The 19419-nt window shown below is 58.3% G+C and overlaps 1 protein-coding gene across 2 annotated transcripts; it reads right to left on the bottom strand.

Moving 5' to 3' along the window:
* Positions 1-1023: 1023 nt before the first annotated feature.
* ANXA6 (annexin A6) lies at positions 1024-16409 on the bottom strand. Of its 2 annotated transcripts, XM_018081122.1 has the most exons (26): positions 16392-16409; positions 13990-14044; positions 10961-11045; positions 10591-10685; positions 10320-10433; positions 10144-10234; positions 9955-10034; positions 9822-9878; positions 9547-9640; positions 9369-9464; positions 9059-9117; positions 8660-8782; positions 8388-8446; positions 7886-7964; positions 6945-7026; positions 6560-6654; positions 6025-6138; positions 5433-5523; positions 4892-4971; positions 4636-4689; positions 3694-3711; positions 3245-3341; positions 2873-2968; positions 2523-2581; positions 1697-1819; positions 1024-1386 (listed from the first exon to the last, which is right to left on the bottom strand). In XM_018081122.1, exons 2-26 carry the CDS (start codon positions 14005-14007, stop codon positions 1327-1329), a joined length of 2019 nt encoding a protein of 672 aa, XP_017936611.1. In that variant the 5' UTR covers positions 14008-14044; positions 16392-16409; the 3' UTR covers positions 1024-1326. The 2 variants fall into 2 exon arrangements, with proteins under 2 accessions (XP_017936611.1, XP_017936612.1); XM_018081123.1 differs by lacking the exon at positions 3694-3711.
* Between the last annotated feature and the right edge of the window lie 3010 nt (positions 16410-19419).

Below are 19419 nucleotides of genomic sequence, written 5' to 3' on the forward strand. Positions count from 1 at the left end.
CTCGGGGCTGCAGTGCAGAGCTGCAGGAAGAGACAGGTAGATGAAGATCGGGGTTACATCCTCCCTTCAAAACATCTTCTGCAGCTGCTTGGAGTCTTTGTAGCAGGTTTCTGGCCAAGCAGGTGACCTGTAGGCTGCTGCAGGAATGGGGTGTGTTCAGCCCCCCAAATGCTGCTGGGACAGGGATGCCCATTCTTACTTACACACAGGGGCAAGGCAGAGGAGCCCACATCTCTATGGGGAGGGTGAAAAAACTTCAACCAGGCCGTTTTCTGCCAAGAACGATTATTTTGTTACAAGGGGACATTTTACAGGAAGGCATCAAGGGAATTTTCAGTGGGATAACACCCAGCTAAGTTGTTTCAGCTTCCCTGGTTTGTTTCTACATGTTGTTGCTTCTCAACCTTGGCTGGTTTTGAAGTGTTGTAATAATATTGTTTTATTATTCCTAACACTGCTTTGATATTTTGAAGGTGAAGCTTTCCTCACCCAGCTGTTCTGAGGAAGACTTGGGTATTCACGACTTTTTGTTCTGGCTTGGAAACAATTGAAAGTGCTGGAATTTCCCGCTTTTGGAAATTCCAGTTCTTTTCTCCAGAGTGCTGGGGGAAGTGCAAACAAACTATTTGGGGGTGTAGCCTCTATGGCATGTGCCTTTCGACTGCTTCTTCAGCAGCTTGAAAGCACAGGAAACCGCGTGCGAGGACGGATGGATGCCATCAAGTCTGATTTGTATCTCTGGTTTATGAAAGCATCATCCACACAACGGCACAAACCTTGCTGGGGATTTTCAGAGGCATGAAGCGAAGCTCTTGCTGAAATCCCTGTGCTGCTGCCAGCCCCATATGCATTTTCAGCCCCTTTCTCAGCAGCAGTGTTGCTCAGAGGGGCTTTGGGGTGTCATCAGAGCCCTCCCTGGAGCTGAGGCAGGGCTCTTGCCCGAGTTTGCCTAGACGAGCAAGGAAACACTAAGGCTCCTCAGTCCCACCCAAACCTGCCCCAATAAATTAACTGCTCTTGCCCCAGGGTCAGCAACAGTAAGGTTTTATTAATCAGATTTGAAATTGTCTTTTCAATCTGGGTATATTCCTAGCTTAGTGGCAGGTTTGGGTATGAAGTGTTTTGCTTCAAGACAATCTCCCTACCCAGACCCCTCTGCTCCCCTCCCCGAGACTCCCCCGCTTGCAATGTGGTGCCGCTGTCCAGCGCAAAGTGAGTCGTCCTGTGCAGGGAACCGAGCGTCCCCTGAAGCCCCCGAAGCTGCGGTGACATCAAGGCAGTGGGTGGGTGCTGGCTCAGACACAGAGAAGGGGTCCCCGCTGCCGCCTAGTCCTCCCCCCCACACAGGGCCAGCAGAGCCTTGCGGTAGTCGCCAGAGGTGTCCTTCTGCAAGAGGGAGACCCATGTCAGAGAAACGGCCCTGGGGAAGCCCAGTTCAAGGTGCTGGGCACAGGGAAGGCACAGCTCCATGTCCAGGCCGCCCTGCAGGTATCTGTGCAGCAGTGGAAGATGTCAGCACATCCTCTCTACAGCCAGACCGGCCACCACTGAGGCTGGTGGGAGCATGTTCCCCCTCCCCAGGTGATGCTCAGCCCTTGTGCCACTCATGGCAGCACTCACAGCTCAGGTCCCTTCAGGGCTCAGGGCTCAGCCAGACAAGGTGATGAGCTGGGGAGGGACATCCCTGTCCCCTCACCTCAATCATGTGGTGCAGCGATTTGTCGAACAGGTCTATGAACTCGCCCCGGATGTTGAGCAGGTCAATCTCGCTCCGGGAAATCATGATCCGGGTCAGGGTCCTCTCATCTGTGCCAGCACCCTGCAAGGAGGAGCTCGAACAAATAACCCTGCAGGGACTGGGGCTCACAGATCCACCTGGCATCTCCAGCACAGTCCAAGCTGTGGATCAGGTCCACAGGAGGGCGACAAAAATGATCATAGGGCTGGAACACCGCTCCTGTGAGGAAAGGCTGAGGCAGTTGGGGTTGTTCAGCCTAAATAGGAGAAGGCTTTGGAGAGACCTTATTGCAATCTTTTAGTACTTAAAGGAGGCTTTAAAAAGATAGGGACAGACTTTTTAGCAGGGTCTGTAGTGATAGAGAAAGGTATAAAGGAGAAATTTTTTGCAATGAAGGTGGTGAAACTGGCACAAGTTGCCCAGAAAGGCCCATCCCTGGAAACATTCCAAGCCAGGCTGGATGCAGCCCTGAGCAGTCTGACCTACTTGAAGATGTCTCTACTTATTTCAGGGGTTTGGACTAGATGGCCTTTAAAGGTCCCTTCCTACCCAAACTGTTCTATGATCTCTCCTTGGACATATGCTGGACTTGCTTCTGGCAAGACACCAGCCTGACACATCTCCTGCTGTCCCCAGGTATTGGTTTGAGCTCAGCCCTGCCCTACTCCCCTCAGGGACAGCCAGGGCACAAAACCCATCCCTGTCATGGGACTACTGAGTCCCAAAGGATGTCTGCCCAGCACAGCCCCCTCCTCAGCCCAGCCTCAGGAGAACCTGTCCGCACCTTCATGGACTTGTAGAGCTTGTCAGCGAAGAAGGCCGGCTTGTTCTTCACACTCCGGACTGCAACACACAGAGGGCAGGGAAAGTGGGCTCGTGGCACCCAGGGGACATGTCACAGCAAGGAGCTGTGCCACCCACTGGGTCAACTACGAGCCCTCCTTGGTACAATGGTGCAGGCTTGGCCCCGTAGTAGGATGCCCTATAAATGCCTCAACCCCACACCACACTGGGAGTCTCCATGGCCCAAAGGCAGCAGGAATCTGCCACCATGTTGTCTGGGCAGAGGCAGGCAGAGGGGCTGCCTGCCCTGCAGGGAGCCCTGTCCTGAGGGAACACCCGCCAGGCACTGACCAATGGCCACGAAGGCGTCCTTCACATCTCCCGACATCCGCTTCTTGATGGCGTGCTCCACGTCGTGGTTGGTCATTTTGATGAACTCCTGGAACACTGGGGAGGGGGGAGAGGAAAGGGTCACTGCCAAGCCACTCCATCCCAGCCCTGGGCACTCAGAAGACTCAGGCCTCAGCCGTGGACCAGGTGGGACCAGAGCAGGCTTGGGTGACTTCAAGTAGCCACCTCAAATGCCACACCATCTCCTCCCACTGTCTCATCCCCACCACTGCTGGGGAGACAGGGCTCAACCTCAGCCTTGGGGAGACCCCCATCCCACCCAGCCCAAATGCAAGCTGAGGGTCCAGCTGCAGTGGAGAAATGTGGTCCTACCTCTGCGGAGGTGGGGGTAGCTGCGGGTGCAGAGGATGCTGAGGAAGCGGGTCTCCAGGGAGTCACTGGAGTCGTTGCTGGAGACATCAGCGAGTTTCTGGAAGAGCAACCAAGAGTGAAGAGGGAGGCAAGGGGATGGGCTTGGCAGAGAGGGGATCAGGCAATTCCCACTTTTGGTGAGCCAGGGAAGCCAGCCCTGTGTCCTATGCTGCCAGGAACACCTGCTGCATGCAGGCAATGGGCAGAATTGGTCCTCAAGGGCAGGAAGGTGCCCTCCTGTATCTGTCCCCCTGTCTTCCACCCTGATGCAAAGATGTCAGAGTCCCAAGCATGTGGTCAGAAGAGCCCAGTTTGTGGGGCTGCAATTCCCAGCCCCAGCCCTGCACCCCAGGACCACAGCATCCCCTCAAACATGCAGAAGGGTGAGGAGCAAAAGGGAAGGCACTCACCAGGGTCTCAGCAACAACCTGGTGGAGAGAGAGAGAGACAGGAAGACAACAGGGTCAAAAGGTGCTGCTCAACTTTTATCCTTCCCTGACAAAGCAAGGGAAGTCTAGCAAAATCCCTTAAAATTACCTGTCCCCAGCTCCCCTGCTTCCCCATGAGCAGGACCTGTGTCCTCCTCCAGTTTGGCCTCTACACCAGTACCTTGGGAGAGTGGTCTTTGGCCAAATGAAGTGAGCCCCCCACCCCTGGGGCTTGGGTGCCTGTTGCTCCTCAAGGAGCATCCTTGCCTAGCCATGGGCTGGCTCCCATCAGCCTGCCCACCTCTGCCAGGCGCAGGCAGAGGGATAAGGGCAGCTTTGCCGACAAAATGCAGCGTGGTGCCAGGTCAGGTGCCACCTGGCTGGCTTGTCCCTGGCTTGTCATCCCTGGCTCTCTCTTTCTGTGCAGCAGGACGAGGTGAGCAGCAGCACATGCAGCAGGCATGCAGGCAGCGGATGGGCAGGTGTGCAGGCAGTGCATGGGCAGGGCACAGGCAGTGCATGGGCAGGGGTGCAGGCAGCACTTGTGGCTGAGATGCAGGCAGTGCAGCCTCCACTCCCTCTGCTGGCAGCAGCCCTGCTGGGAATGCTGTAGTGCTCTCCCATGCTTTGGAGCATTCAGGACAGCACAGGCACAGGACAGACAAGCGACAGCTCAGGTTTGACCCTGCTCAGAGCTTCCCAGCCCCCTTCAGAAAAGACTTGGCCCAGAGGAGCACACAGAATCAGGCCTGGAAGCTTTACCTCCAAAAGTATCACTTCACCTGGCTCTCCCACTGCAGTTTACAGAGACCCTGCCCCAGCAGCATTTGCTTCCCTGAGGATGCCATTTCCAGACCAGCAGATGCAACATCCTCTTTTTTTTTAATGCAGAGCCCATAAGAGCACTGCCAATACAGGTCTTACCTTGGCATCTTCGTGTGCCTGTGTGAGGTTCTCTGGTCCTTCGTCGCGGTTGCCCTGCGGTTGGATACAAAAGTCATGGAGCTGGGGAGAGGACATCTCCTGGGAGAGCCCCAAGTGAGAGGGTGGCAGACAGGGTCCAGCAGCACTGCCCAACCAGGCAGTGATGCTCTGCCTTCTCCATAGCCACTGTCCTTGCAGACCCCTAGCACTGCCTGTGGGCAGGAAGGGGACAATCCCCAGGGAGAGCTGCCCTTACCAGAGCCAGTGAGACAAGAATCCTCTTGAAATGCCCCGATGTGTCGGAGCTCAGGTCATCTTCCAGGCTCTTGTGGTAGGCTGTGGAGAAGGGATGGCTGAGCCCTGCACCCTGCCTGCAGCTCAGCTTCCCACCCAGCAGTGCCTTTTGTGCCCGTGGGATGGCAGTGGCCATCCTCCAGCCCTTGCATGGCTGAAGCAGATTCCCCCATCTGCTGTTTTCAGGCCCAGGGAGGAGGGGATCAGCCCAGCAGCTACAATGCCCTGAGCATGAGCAGAGTGCTAAGGTGCTCTGGAGGAAATGGGATCATTGCAAAAGAGCTCTCAGGAGAGGAGACATCGATGGCAGAGCTGGGGTATGTCACTGTGAGATTGAGAGAGGCCAGGAGCAGTGCTCTGCTGGAGGGACTCTTAGACCTTCACAGCACTGACCCGTGGACCCAGTCCAGAGACAAAACTGCTGCCAAGGAAGGGCCTTACACAACACTGTACATGGTTTGTGCCCAGGGCCTGGGTGCTCCCACATCCCTCCTGTGCCGTACCTTCCTGATATGCCTCGTTGATAGCCCGGATCTCCTGGTTGTTCCGCGTGGCCATGATTTCAATGAGGACGCTCTCGTCCGTGCCGGCCCCCTGGAAGACAGTGGCATGGCAGATAGCTGCAGGTACCAGGACTGGATGGAGACACGGTGGCACTGCCCCATGATGCCAGGCAAGGAGGGGCTGCTCTAACCCCAGGGCAACCACATGCCAAAAGTTCATGTCCAGCAAATGTCCCCAAGGGCTGGCAGGAACCAACATGAAAGTGTCCAAGTACACTGATAGTGGGGTCCCATCTCGTGGATAGTAGTGCATGTTATTGGTTTGCCCCTACCCTGGCTCTCCTGTGGCTACAAGCTGGCTGAGCATGCTGGGCTGCAAAGAGGCCAGACTGGGCTCCCAGCAGGTCTTGAGTGCAAACTAAGTCTTTGTCCTGGTGCTTTCTGCTCTTTCCTTCTGTATAGGAAATGAGAGCCTGGAGTGTGTGAAGCTGGGGGGCACTCACAGCCCTGGGCCACAGCCTGTGGGTGCAGCCACAGTGAAAACCACCTCGTCCTCCTGTGTTGGCACTGACACCAGCAGTGTGGCAATTACCTCCACAGCCTTCCTCAGCTGCTTGGCATCGTACTGCGCTGGCGTCAGCATGAGCCCGAGGATCAGCTTGGCCAAGCTGCCCGACAGCTCGGATTTCAGGTCTGCCATCAGGTCCTGCAAAAGCATTTGAGGGTTCAGTCCCCAGTTGCTTCTGGAGGGACGGACCAGTCAAGGCAACACAGGTGAGAAAACAGGAGAGGAGAGTGTGGAGGTGGAAGACCCTTGGGGTGGTTTAAGGTCACATTTTGGGGGTGGATCTGGAGACATCCTGGCTCTGGAGCCCTCTGTGCGGGATCGAGGACGGGGCAAGTGAAGGGGAAGGGACACCCTCCCTTGGGCTGGTGGGGCACCCACAGTGGGAGGCTGCTGTGACAACTCTGTTTTCCTTGGGGGGAGTCATGCCAGGGCACATTGGGGTGCCTCAGCTGCCCACTGCTCCCTTACAGGAATCCTTTCAGTGAGGGGCCGATATCTGCATGGGAGAGGGCAGGATATGGAGAGAAGGAGGGAGCAGGGTGTGATGGGGCCGCAGTACCCTGCCGTAGTGAGCCTTGTAAGCCTTAATGATCTGCTGCCTCTGGGCGTTGCTCCTCTTGGTCACCACCTCGATGATGGCCCCTTCATCCGTGCCTGCAATGACAGCAGTGATGCTGGGGAGGGGCCTGCAGAGCCACGGTGTGTCACTGTGTCACCCCGATCATGGGCACATCACCACCCCCACAGACTGGGCAGGTGGGGAAGGGAGAGCTCTCACAGCTCCAAAACCATCTCTCTATTCCCCCTGAGGCTTCCATGCAGCCCTGCATGGGCTAGTGTGGATTTGCTGCCAACACAGGTGAGAAAACAGGAGAGGAGAGTGTGGAGGTGGAAGACAGGAAGCGGCTGAACAGGAAGCGGCTGAACTCCTGGCCCCCACTTACCCAGGCCCTTCATCGCCTTCCTCAGCACCTGTGCATCCCCATCATCATTGAAGTCTCCCGCAGGCTGCACGGTTCCTCGCAGCTGTGGATGCACAGAGGGGTTTAGGTTCATCTCTGAGATGGGAGGATGGGAGGGAGAGAGGGAGGGAGGGAGATGGAGAGAGGGAGGAAAGGTGCCACCCGGCAAGCTGAGGCCAAAGCAAGTTGTGTTAGTGCAAGCACCTGGGGCTCAGTGAGGATGTCCCCGCCCCTGTCACCCCTTCCATTAAGGGGCAAACCATAGCCAGGCCAGCAAAGAGCAGGAAGAAGACAGCAACAGACAGTCCCTGCAGTCTTGGTGTCCTGCTCTGTGTCACACCTGCCTCCCCTAGCACTGGGACACCTCAACCTGGGCTGGTCACATCACTGAGAGCCAGAAGAGGAGTCGCTGAAAGGGTGCCCACTCCTGTTCTGTGATTCTACCCTCTTTACAGCTCCGAACACATCTCCATTCTCCTTGCATGTAGGCCTCAGAGTGTCTTTTCTGCACATCCCAAAGCACCCTTTTGTGGGTGCCTCCAGCTGCATGCAGAGTGCTGGTTCCTCATGGCACGGCCGTGCCCTGGCCAGCCCTGAGCTACCCCAGGGAGCAGGAGGTTTCTGGTGGGCACTGGAGCCAGGGCTGCAAGTGATGCATTTCACAGACATGCAGGACCGACAGCCCCGAGAGAGGAAGGCCTCAGAGAGAGGAAGGGGTTAGTGGAGCCCATGGGGGCGGCCAGCCCTGCCAGGGTTACATCCTGCCAACCTCGTACCCCAAAACCAGAGAACGGCATCAAGAGAGGAGCGAGAGGCAGAGCAGAGCTGAGGGGCTGGCCGTGCCCCGTGGCAGACAGGAGCAGCCAGGGGTCCCAAGCTGGCAGGCAGCAGAGAGAGAGTACAGGGGGGCTGGGGGTTCTGACCTCTACTTTGGCCACCGCACTAAGCTCCCACATCCGATAGGCCACCTGCGCCGCCTCGGGGAAGAACTCACCTGCAGCACTGCAATGGGAGGGCAAGGACAGGGGACAGTGAGCCATGGGGGGCTGCACCCACCAGCAGCCCCACCTCTTTCTGTTATGCCCCTCTATAAGGGGCGTTTTGTATCCGTTGGGTGCTGGGTGTGGGGCAGGAGCCAGGTGCTTGCTGGGGGGTTGGTTGGGTGGGAATGGGGGAAAACGGGTGGTGAATCCCACAGCAGAGCACCCTCCCTCCAGGGGTTTGTCCCTGCCCTGTGGGGCTCCCACATGCCAAGAACAGACCATGGCACCATGGCTGGTCATGCAGAGGGGCCACAGGGCCCCCTATACTGCTGTTCCTGCAGGTGCTGCTGGTCCAGGCGCTCCACCAGGCTCTGACCAGGAGGTGGGTACCCAGCACCAAGGGGATGAAGAGGGACAAAGAGGGGGTGACAGGTGGTCTTACTCATCGTCCCCTCCGCACAGCTTCAGCAGGGCCTTCTTGTACTCCCCGGAGGTGTCCTCCTGGAAAGGCAGATGGAGATGGAGAATCACACAGGTAGGGTCAAGGTAGTGCCATGGGATGGGCTCATGGAGAGGGGTCTCCCTGAGCCTTGTCCTTAGAGATGGACACCTGGCACAGGGTGTCTGGGGAGGAGGCTCAGCCCTCCCAAGGGTGCTGGTATCACAAGGGAGGCAGCACTAGCAGCTGCTTGGAGAGGGACCCCCAGCACTTACCTTTATCATGTTGTAGAGAGATTTCTCATACTTGGTCCTGAACACCTCCCGGATGTCCAGCATGTCGATCTCACTGCGGGACACCATGATGCGGATCAGGGTGTTGTCTCTTGTGCCCAGCCCCTGCAATGGAGGAACCCTCACATCAAGCCTGGGATGGCCAAACAACCCTGTTCAACCCACCACATGTGGGACCCTCTATCCAATTTCTACCCAGCCCTGGATCTGAAGGAATAACTCCTTTGGAGGAAAGGGCAGAGACCCCAGGTCACACAGGTCCTGTCTTCATGGACCTGTGTCACTTTGCTCTCCAGAAGCACCCCATGGTAGGGGGGCCCTCCTTTGGCCAGCTCCCTCAATGCTGTGGAGGACCCTGTGGAGAAGGGGTGATTCACTCACCTTCATGGCCTTGTAGAGCCTTTCAGCAAAATATTCTGCCGTGCTTCTGACACACTTCACTGTGGGGAAATTGAGGCATGGTGAGGGATGCCAGCACCCAGCTTCACCAGTGTCCCCAGTCTCCAAGCACCCACACCCCTTGGGAATCACATCCAGCATCCCCACCCACCCTGAAGGAGCCTACCTGAGCTCCATAAAACCAGGTACAGCTGCAGCCCTGACCCTGCTGGCCCTGGTGCTGAGCCCTCCCACTCCAGCAAGGCCACTGACATGCTGTTTTTGCAGCATCCCCACTCAGGGACTGGCTTACCCACGGCCAGCATCAGCTTCTCAAAGTCACCAGAGAGCTCTCCCCGAATGCTCCTCTCAATTGGCTTCCCAGCAATCTTCAGATATTCATCAAAGACTGTGGGATGAGAGCAAGGCAATGCCTGGAGGAGCTGACAAGATACCTTCAAGCCCACCCCGAGCTTGCAGGAGATGCTCACCCAGGCGGAGATGCTGCCTGCTCCTCCGGCCGAGGATGTAGATGAACTGGGCCTCATCCGTGCCCCATTTCAGCTCGCCAGCTTCCAGCAGGTCCTTGTGGGATGGGGAGGGTGGCACAGCCCAAGTCAGGGTGTTGCTAATGGGGGGCTCTACCCATACATGGGTGCTCTTGGCACCCACCTGCCTTTTGCAGGCCCAGATCCAGATGGTCCCAGTGCCACCAGCCCTGTCCCTGCCCAGATGCCACCTGTCACAGCGACCTGCCAAGCCTCACCTTGGCATCCTGCTCCACCAGGTCCTCGCTCACCACGTCGTCCTCCTCCCTGGCGCCCTGTGGGACAGGGACAGGCTCAGCCCTGCAGGGCACAGGCACCCACCACCTACAGACGCTGGACAGACGGACATACCTGAAGCAGAACGACGAGCATCTTCTTGAAGTGGCCTGATGTGTCTCCAACGATGTCAGCCTCCAGGTCTCTCTCATAGGCTGGTGGAAGAGGGAGAGGTCAGGGCCTGGAGAGCTGGATCCCTTTACCTCTGCCCTTGTCTTGGCCCATGGAGGCACAGGGCAGCCCCTGCCCTTCCCCAGCCCTCACCATCTTTGTAGGCAGCCACCAGGTCGTGGATCTCCTGGTTGGTGCGGGAGGCGAGGATCTCGATAAGGCACTTCTCATCTGTGCCGATGCCCTGCGGGCAGAGACACAGCCCCATGAGTACTGGGGCTGGCTGGGGTGTCCTTGGAGGGGCCCCGGGGGGGTTGCCCACCCCTTACCGAGATGGCATCTTTGATCTCCTTGGCGTCACCGTAAGCTGGGGGACGCATCAGGCTCACGATCAGCCGCTCAAACTTCCCTGTCAGCTCATATTTGAGGTCTGCAATGAGGTCCTGGTGGAGGGGGAGAAAGGGGCTGGGAAACCCTTTGCTCCACAGCACCTCTGAGTGGGCCCAGGGAGCGGTGGGTCATCCCATGGGCTGGTTGGTGGCAGCCACAGCCACCTGTGTCTGCAGTGGGGGCACGGACCAGGAGTGTTCCTGCCATTACCTTCCCATAGAGTGACTTGTAGGCTTGGCAGATCTCCACTCGCTGCTTGTTGCTCCTGGATGTGATGAGGTCAAGGATGGCCTCCTTGTCACTGCCTGTGGGGAGAGCCAGAAGTCATGGAGAGCCCACAGCTGGGCTCATCACAGCCATCCTGCCATGCCCAAAGCTGCTTTGGAGGCGGGACCGGGAGGAGAAGCAGAGCCAGGCTGTCCCCAGGGAGGAAAGGGAACCAGGAGAGCTTCAGCACACTGCTAAAGCAGACAGCTGCCAGGGGAGGTGATGCAGGATGCCCAGCCATGCAAGGGTCAACCAAAGGAACAGGGGACATCAAGGGTGGCCCCGGGGTGACAGTCTGGAGGAGTGTCCATACCAAATCCCTTCATGGCATTGTACAAGGCTTCTGCATCCTGGTTGGCGTCAAAGCCTTGGAAATCCTTCACCGAGCCCCTGTAGACCTAGGGGAAAGGAGGCAAGAAGGTACAAGGGGAAGGAGCAGCCCCAGCGGGATGGGGGAAGGAGAAGTTGAATCTGAGCAGGATTGAAGAGAGATCCGTTTCTGCTCGGGTTGCCCAAGGCCAAGCTCAGCCTCAAACATAAACACTTGTTCTTCTCTGCAGTTGTTTCCTTTCCTGTTTGCTCTCCTGGTTGCATAAACTGTGTGCCAGGTCACGGGAATACATCCATGGCCTTCACTCTCATATCACTGTTTACTGCTTGTGCCCATGTGTAAGCCAGATACAGCCCTCTGCACCATGCCAGCAGGAGCCAAGGGGTCTGTTGACAGGGTCCTTCAGCTCTTTCAGTTCCCTGCACCACCTTGGAGGGGGGGGTGGCAGGAAAGGGGGAGGCTCCAAGGGAAGACTGGACACCCTGAATGCAGGGGAAGGCCCTCAAGGACCAGAGTGATCCCTCTGCAATGCAGCCAAGCTGAAGAGAGTTATCAGGGCTGGATTCAGAACAACGAAGAAAATAATTTTCCACTGCCTGTTGCAAGCAGGGAACTCCTCTGGGTGCTGAGGATGCCCAAGCTCTGCATGGCCTCCAAGCAAGGAAACAAATTTACAGGCACAAAATCATCATGGGCTGCTAAGTGGAAAACACTGAGAAGCACCAGAGCTGCCAACAGCTTGTCCTGCCCCAGCATGCACTCCTGTGGGGCCTAGGCTGATCCAAGGGGTCAGAGCAGAGACCCTGGATATTGGGAAAGACTTTCCTGAGAGCCTGAGAAATCCTGGGTGTTGACATGATCCAATTCTGTCTGCTCCTCTGCACCTCCAGGATGCACAACGGGGAGCCCAGGAGTGACACACCCAGAGACCTCAGGAAAAAGGAGGGACCAGGCTCTCCCTCTGCAGGTCAGCTTTGCCTGTGGGAATTCACCCCAAGGGAGCCTGGGGATGGACTCTGAACGAGATCAACACCACCCTGGGTGGAAGCAGATGTGAAACCAGCCTGACCCCACATAAGGAACTGGGATGCATCCCCTACAGAGGCACAGAGTGGGAATTGCTGAGCAGCAGCATTTCCTTAGCAGTCTCGCTGGGGAACAGGAGGGCTGGGAGCCAGGCTGAGCTGGGGCTGTCAGCTGTGTCAGCACCCTGGGAAACTGAGCATCCTCCCTTGGCTCTGCTTGTACCATGTGCCAGCTGGGTATGTGCACCTCCCGGGAATCACCTACTCAGGATCTGCTGCATGGCTTCTTCAAGATCCCCAGGAGCTGTACAAAGGCCCAGGCCTGTTGCCAGCATGGGCATCTAAAGCCAACATGTCCTCAGAGAAGATGGGCACCAGTGTCCCTCTGTTTCCAGGAACGAACCCAGGACACAGGGCAGCTCCATACCCACAGCTCCCTGGGTCCCATCCCAGCACAACAACTCTGCTGCACATCACCAGCACCTTCAGAAAGAAACCAGCCTCTGTAGCTACTTTTCCAGAGGGAAACTGGGCACGTCCCACAGCCTACTCCTACAGGAGTAGCTGCTGGCACTTGTGTCCCACGTGGCTGGGACCAAGAGGAGATGCTGCCCTTTGAGGGAGCCTGGTGGGCACGGAACAGATCGTATTGCAGGTGATTCATCGGGAGAGCTGGATTTAGCCCCACTTCCCGGCAGCTCCCAGACCCTTCCTGGCTTGGCACGAGCTGCTGCCACACACGTGTCTTGCAGAGATGTAAAGGAATTGCAAGGCAAAGGAGGTGCCTGGAGGCAGCCAGAGTGAACAAGGGTGGCCAGAGGGTGCTGGGGTTGCACAGGTGGTGCTGGGGAGCCAAGATTTTGGCCGTGGTTAAATGGAGAGGGGGAGCAAGGCTGTGTTCCTGCTTTCTGCACCCTCCAAGCATGAGCTGCCTGCCTTGCCACAGTGCTGCCCTGGCCAGGGCAAGGGAAGCTGAGGCAGGAGCTCAGTGCTGTGCATCACCCCACGCTCCCTGCATTCTCTGTGGGAGTGAGCCCCAGGGAGGGGCAGAAACATCACTTGGGAGGGAAACAGCATCCTGCCCTCTGCATACTCTTCGTACCCCCATCCTGCTTTCAATCCCCTGTTTCAGCTGCCATGGGCCTCCTGCCTCCCCTCCTCCAGCCTCTGAGTCATCCCGGCCCGGGACCTCCCAGCTAAAAATAAGCCACACTGGGGCCAGGAGGGTGGAAGCAAAATTCCCAGCATGGCTTCGCTCTCTCCCACCACATGGCTGCTTGGGGTCCTGGACCACCGCAGGGGAATGTTCATCTGCACTGTAACTCAGTTTCTCCACCCAGAGCAATCACTGCCTCGGCTGGGCAGGAAGCTTCAGGTAATTGGGCTGGAGGAAAGGACTGATTTCTCCAGGGAATGGAAAGCAGAGCGGAGAGGGGAGGCTCTGGGCTGGGACTCCTCCCCTTCCAGCAGGCTGTACCACGCCAGCCACAGCTGCCCACCGAGGCAGGGTTTTCCACCCACGCTGGATATTTTCCTGGCTGCAAGGGAGCACCTGCTCACCCAGCTGCCACACTGCACCAGCCCTGGCTTGGAGTGGGAAGTAATCCAGGCTGGGGAGGGGGGAGAGGCCCAAGTGGGGCTGCATGCTTTGCAGGATCAGGCAGAATTTCTCTCCAGTGGAAGCCCAAATCCCCAGTGCAACATCTCTTCTCCCTTTCCCACGGCCCGGCTTCTCTCCCCCATTCCACTATGGTCCCAAAAGGATTTTTGCTCCTCGCTGTCCCTGCTCCCCAGCCCAGCACTTCCCCCATCTGCATCACATCCAGACAGCAGTGGCTGAAGAGGCAGGAATGTAAACAGGCTTTGGGCAGCATCGTGTCCCTGCACGTCACCACCCTTGCTGCATGTTGGATGTACTGCCCCAGCTCTGGGGTCTGCTCTGCAGCACTCCAGTCCCCGTCCCTGCCGTGTGGGGGTCACCCTTACCTTTCCTTTGGGTGCCATGGCTTCCCGAGCTGGAAATCACTGGAGCAAGGAGGAGCTGTGAGAGGGAACAGAAAGGTCAGTGTGAACCAAAGCCCCCCTGTGTGAGTTGTGTTAGTTAAGGGAAGGTTTGCTCCTGCCATGAGTGCGGGTGTGGTACCCACGGGAGGGCAATGCCAGGTACTGTGGGGAGGATCAGGGAGAGGGGCTTTGCTGGCCACCCTGTGGTCACCAGAGCCTTTGGTATCTGGCAGTGAGCTGGGGACCCCAAGGGCCAGGGGCAGTGCAGATGGGCCCCGTGCAGCTTCCTGCCAGTGCCAAGAGAAACTGGAGGGGAAAAAAGTGCTGATATGTGGAAATGGGCTGAGCATCCTCTGCAGGGCCAGCCCTTCTCACTGCACCCTGCAATGCCCCTTCTGCCCCCCTGCAGCCCCCAAGCCCTGGGGCCATCCCAGCTGCTGGGGATGTCCCATTGCCTCGTGGTGCTGGGGCTGGGCAGCCCCCACGAGCTCCCACCAGCTTTTATCTGAGTTTCCGTGCAGCGATCAAGGCCACCACCGGTCCCACACATCCTGGAGCCCAGGAAACACAGATGGGTTTCCAGGGTAACGTGCAGGTTGTTTTCTAACACCAGCACCATTTATAGCTGCAACCCACTGCGGTGTGGGCTCTCCTCACCCTCCCAGAGAAAGTCCCCAGACAGCGCCATTTGCTCCGAGGAAGCTGGCAGAGGGAGAAAAACAGCTGGAAAATGGAGCCCGGCCATGAATGAACCTCTGAGCGTCAGCTGAGGCCAGCCATGAGGCACGGCCCCCTCGCTCACCCTCCCTCTGAGACACGTTGCAGAAAAGCTCAAGGCAGAGCAGGGCTGCCCTGGGGGGATTTCTGACCCCGGACGAGTTTGGTTTCATGCCATGGAGCAAGCAGGAGAAATCACATGAATTTCCCTGGCTTGGCCACACATCCCTACAACAGCAGTCATGGAGGGGGAGACCCAACCCCACAGCCATAGGTGTGGCTGAGTCTCCCCACTCGGGTGCAGGAAGCAGGGCACCCACAGGCATCCTTGCTGAGAGGGGGAAGTTTTGCAGGAAACCACAGCTGCCTTCACCTCCCCTTCCCTTTTCATCTGGGGAGCCTCAGTGACCCTTCACATGTCTCCTGCCTGGGGGAGAGCCCCCATGTGCCCCACACGCAGCGGGGCCGCACTGCGGCCGGGTGCTGGGTGGGTGCCAAGGGATCCCACCCCCACCCACGCAGCCTTTTAGTGCCACTCTGGAGCCTGTTGGTGAAGCCATGTACCCTCCTGGGAGCAGAGAAATCCCACCGTGGCACAGCCCTCCTGCCTGGCTCCAGGTTCATGTGGCAGCTGGGCTGAGACCACCCAACTCATCTCAGCAGTGGCGGAGAATTGCCGACCACACCCAGTTCCCAACCTGTCCTTGCAGTGCCCTGTCCCTGTCCCCCACTGCTGCCAACACCTCTGCAGAGGCTGGGGGAGCAGCCCTGGGAAGATGCCCAGACAAACACATGGCATCCATCGGGCAATGAAAACTACAGTGAAACCCAGGGGCGGCAGTGCCCCAGCATGGGGGTACACCTCCTCCCCCCAAACAGTGGAGAGGTTGGGGTTGTGGGCCTCCCTTGACAAAAAGTGAGAAATCCTAAATTACGTGCACAGCCTTTGCAGAAGCCTCTGTCGCCCCAGCAGTGCACCCCTGCAGCCTCTCCAAGGGCCCCCTCATAGCTTTGGGCTCAGGGGTGGCACCCCAGGAGCCCGACTGCCTTGTGGGTCTCCCCCAGCACAGAGGCCACAACACCCAGTGCCCATCACACGTTGTCCTGCCTGTGGGGAGCAAAGGGAGCTTCCCTTGGTTAAAAAAAACCGGCACCCATCCTCCTGGTGGGGCAAGGGAGGTCCCCCCACCCCACTGTCAAAATGCTTCCCCGCCCTTCTAGAGCTCCGAGCCTCTGGGGTGCCGTAGGGTGCATTTACCTGTGCAAAACCTGGCAGGTACCAAAACAGGGGGGATCCTCAGCTTGGATCCCAGCTGGAGGGATGGGCGTTTCCGCAGCCGCGGCGGCAGCAAAGACCGGCGGACAAGGCGGCATCTGGCCGGGACATCACCCATGGGCCCTCCGCAGCACGCCAGCGCCCACCCCAAAAAGCACCCGCAGGCAGCGCAGCCCCCCGGGGCTTTGTTAAAAAGGGAAGATTTTTCATAAAAAGGAAAAAGCAGGGATCCCCCTGCAGACACCCCTTGGAGGGAGCCTCTGCTTGCACGGCTCAGCGCCCAGCCAGGGCGTTCCAGGGCTTTCCTCCGCTCGCAGGAGGGTGGCTTTGGCACCCTCTGCTGCGGTGGGTTTGCAGACCCGCCCGTTCCCCCCGCACCCCCGGCACTGACCGGCAGCACGGGGCCTGTCCGGGGTGTTCGCAGAAGCAGCCGCCGCCCTCGGGGTGTTCTTGTGGCCGAGCGCTCGTCCTTGGCGAGCAGCTGTTTCCTCGCGGCGAGACGGAGACGTCACTGCTCATGAGCCCTCCAGTCCCCGCCTGCCGTGGCAGCGGGGCCAGGGACACATCCCACACCCGCTGCCACGCCAGACCTCAGCCAGGTGCCCGCGGTGCAGGGGGACCCAATGCCGCCCGCAAAAGCACCCTGCCCCTGCCCCGGTATGGGGAAGGGGCTCACTTGGCACAACAGCCCCACCGGTGGGTGCAGGGGCCGTGTGCCAGCAGCGGTGACAGGCACAGTGCCAGGCAATGCCGGTGATTGCACTTCAGCTACGGAAACTTTATCCCCATCCATCCCACCCCCCGCTGTGGTTTCCTGGTGAATGCCAGGAGCAGGGTTCCCCACTGCCTCCCGGGCTGGTCCTGTTGTCAGCCACGTCCCCCCTTTTCCAGGGTGGGAAATGTGCAGCCCTGACCCTCTGCAAGAACTGGAGGAAGGAAGGGTGAGGTTGGCACCCCAGGACCTGATTAACGGGGAAGGTGCTGAGCAAGGCTCTGCAATGAGCATCCGTGGGGCAGGACCAGAGCTGGCACAGGGAGCTGGTTTTCCCCCAGACCTTCCCTCCAGTGTTGCAGACACAGGGATGAGAGGACCTTGCAGCACAGCATGCTGAGCCTCTCCGGGATGCTCCTGTCAGGCTGTACCACTGCCTGCAGTGCCCTGAGGCCGTTTCTTTCCCTGCCTAACCCAACTCCTTCTTTGCCACCACCCTTTGCCCCAACCAGCACAGAAGCTGCAGCAGGGCTGGAGGAGTTGTTGGGCCTCCCCAGGAGCCACAGGCAGTGGTGTCTGTGCTCTGGCTGACACCAGATAAAACCAAGGGACCCCTGGAGATGCTAAAGGTTGCTGGTGTGTAACTTTTCAGGCATCCAAGCCCTGGTGGTACCCACTGGCTTGAGCAGCTCTCTGGAGCTGTATGGCATCTGAGCTGCTCAGCCCTGCCTGTCCTGGGCAGCAGGGACCCCAGGCTGGCTGTGACATACCTGGTGGCTGTCCTGCAGCCACAGGGCTGTGCTCCCCTGGAGGCAACCTGGGAGGGGGAGACCCTCATGGCCAGCTAGCACTGGCTGCTCCTTGGTGCCCTGTTTTTGTCTCAGGGCAATGTTCCCTTGGGCTGGCATTGATGTCTGGAGACCTCGCTCATGTGAGACGGCGTGGGTGACAAGCATGGCTTTGTTCACCCTGCACTGTAGTGTGGGACAACAGCCCTGCTCTCCTCCCTGTGCCCCTGGCTGTGCCATGGTGTGCCAAGCCCCTCTGCCCCAGAGGTGTTGGCCCAGCAGCTCACAGGGTGCTCTTGGGGATGTGGGGCTGCCCCATGCAGCCAGGACAAGGCAGCCCTGTGGCTAGAGCGTATACCTATGCTTTAGATGCTCTGGATCCTTCCTTGCTTTGCTCCTGCATGGCTGATGCTCCCTTCCTCTGCTCCTCGGAAGCTGAAAGCTAGAGGATGTGCTGAACCACAGCCTAAGAGGGTTTTGTCTCCAAATACTGTAAGCAGACTCAGCCTGAGCGCTACCTACAATAAAATCAAAGTTAGCTCTTCACCCCAAACACCATCTCCCAGCCTCTCCTTAGAGCCCAGAGTTGGTCCTCTTCTCCCAAGAAGCTGATAACCAGCCAGGCCACATTGTTGCTCCTCTCATGGCCTCTCCCTGCCAGGAGCAGCCCTGCAGAACAGCCTTGCTGGTGCCCAAGGACACTCATGTGACTTACTGACCCCAAGCAGCCTCACCTGGGACCCCTATCTACACAGCCCTGTGCCTTCATTTAAGCCCAGCCCTTGATTTATCCCAGCTCCTGCTCACACTCTGCTGCTCAGCCCCTGTGGGATGCACCCTGGCAGTGTCCAAATATCGGGGAAGTGCAGGCAGCTTCAGGACTTTGGTTCTGGAGCTACAGCTGCACACGCTGCTGCAAACATCCCATGGAGCTGGGTTTGCGCTCCTCTGCCTCACTGCTGTGGCCAATTCTGGGACCTTCCTCTGTGTTCCCCAGGGACATCTCAGCCTGGGTACAGTCACAGCTGTAGGTACATGCACCCCTGCACCCAAACCTGGCCACGTTTCGGTTCCTTTCTGCCTGGATTTTTTCCAAAACCTTCTCCACAGACGGAGATGTGGGTCCTGGTGCGAGGGACTGGGAACAGAGGGAAGGGGTTCCCCCTTCCACCTGCCCAGGCAGCTTGGAAAAGTGAACTAAACTCCCTCAATAATGCCCCAGAGCCTATTAGCATTGCAGGCTGTGTGTATGATTTGGAAGGCGTTGTGGGAAAAATATTTCTGCATAGATTTCCCATTGTGCAGCCCGGAGTGGTGGTCAGCAGGGGGAGGGCCGGGGCACTCCCAAAAGGGATTTAAGGGGAGAGTGTAAGGGGGCTGCCTGGTGCTCGTCCTCCTCACCAGCTTGCCACTGGAGCAGTTTGCCCCAAGGATGGCCGGAGTAAGTAGTTTGTTTGCAGGAGAAGGGAAAATCCTCAGGGTGAGATGCCCAGGGCAGGATGGGTGTTGTGCAGTGGATGGGTGCTGCTGGGGGGGTGGGAAGGCAGCAGCCCCTCACCTCTAGGAGATACAGGATTTGTCCTGGAGACTGGGGCTCCCTGTGCCACAGGATTTACAGCACCCCATCCTGTGTGTGGGGCACTACCCCGGGGTGGTCCCTGTCCCCTCTGGTTCCACACCACAGCAGGGATTGCATGGCCCTGTGTCCCCCGTGCCGCAGGGATGTGCCACATACAGCCAGTAAGTAGCAGGTTATGGAATTCTGAGTGTGTGGCACAGGCTTTGCTTTGCTCTGGGGTAACCTGGAGGGCCTGGCAGTACCATGGGATATGGAGCCACGCATCCCTTGTTCTCCAGTCCTGGAAACTCCTGGGAAAGGGCTGTTTTTTTGGCAGAGAACAGGCAGCACCCAGGGAGTC

Source organism: Manacus vitellinus, unplaced genomic scaffold (assembly GCF_001715985.3).
Source record: "Manacus vitellinus isolate BGI_N305 unplaced genomic scaffold, ASM171598v3 scaffold_51_pilon, whole genome shotgun sequence".
Taxonomy (NCBI): domain Eukaryota; kingdom Metazoa; phylum Chordata; class Aves; order Passeriformes; family Pipridae; genus Manacus; species Manacus vitellinus.

Excerpts from the sequence above, each read along its gene's own strand:
- ANXA6 (XM_018081122.1), bottom strand. Across the intron at positions 6,655-6,944 it reads GAAGGCGATGAAGGGCCTGG|GCACGGATGAAGGGGCCATC; the intron begins GTAAGTGGGGGC and ends CTGTCATTGCAG. Across the intron at positions 4,972-5,432 it reads CAACGAGGCATATCAGGAAG|CCTACCACAAGAGCCTGGAA; the intron begins GTACGGCACAGG and ends CCTTCTCCACAG.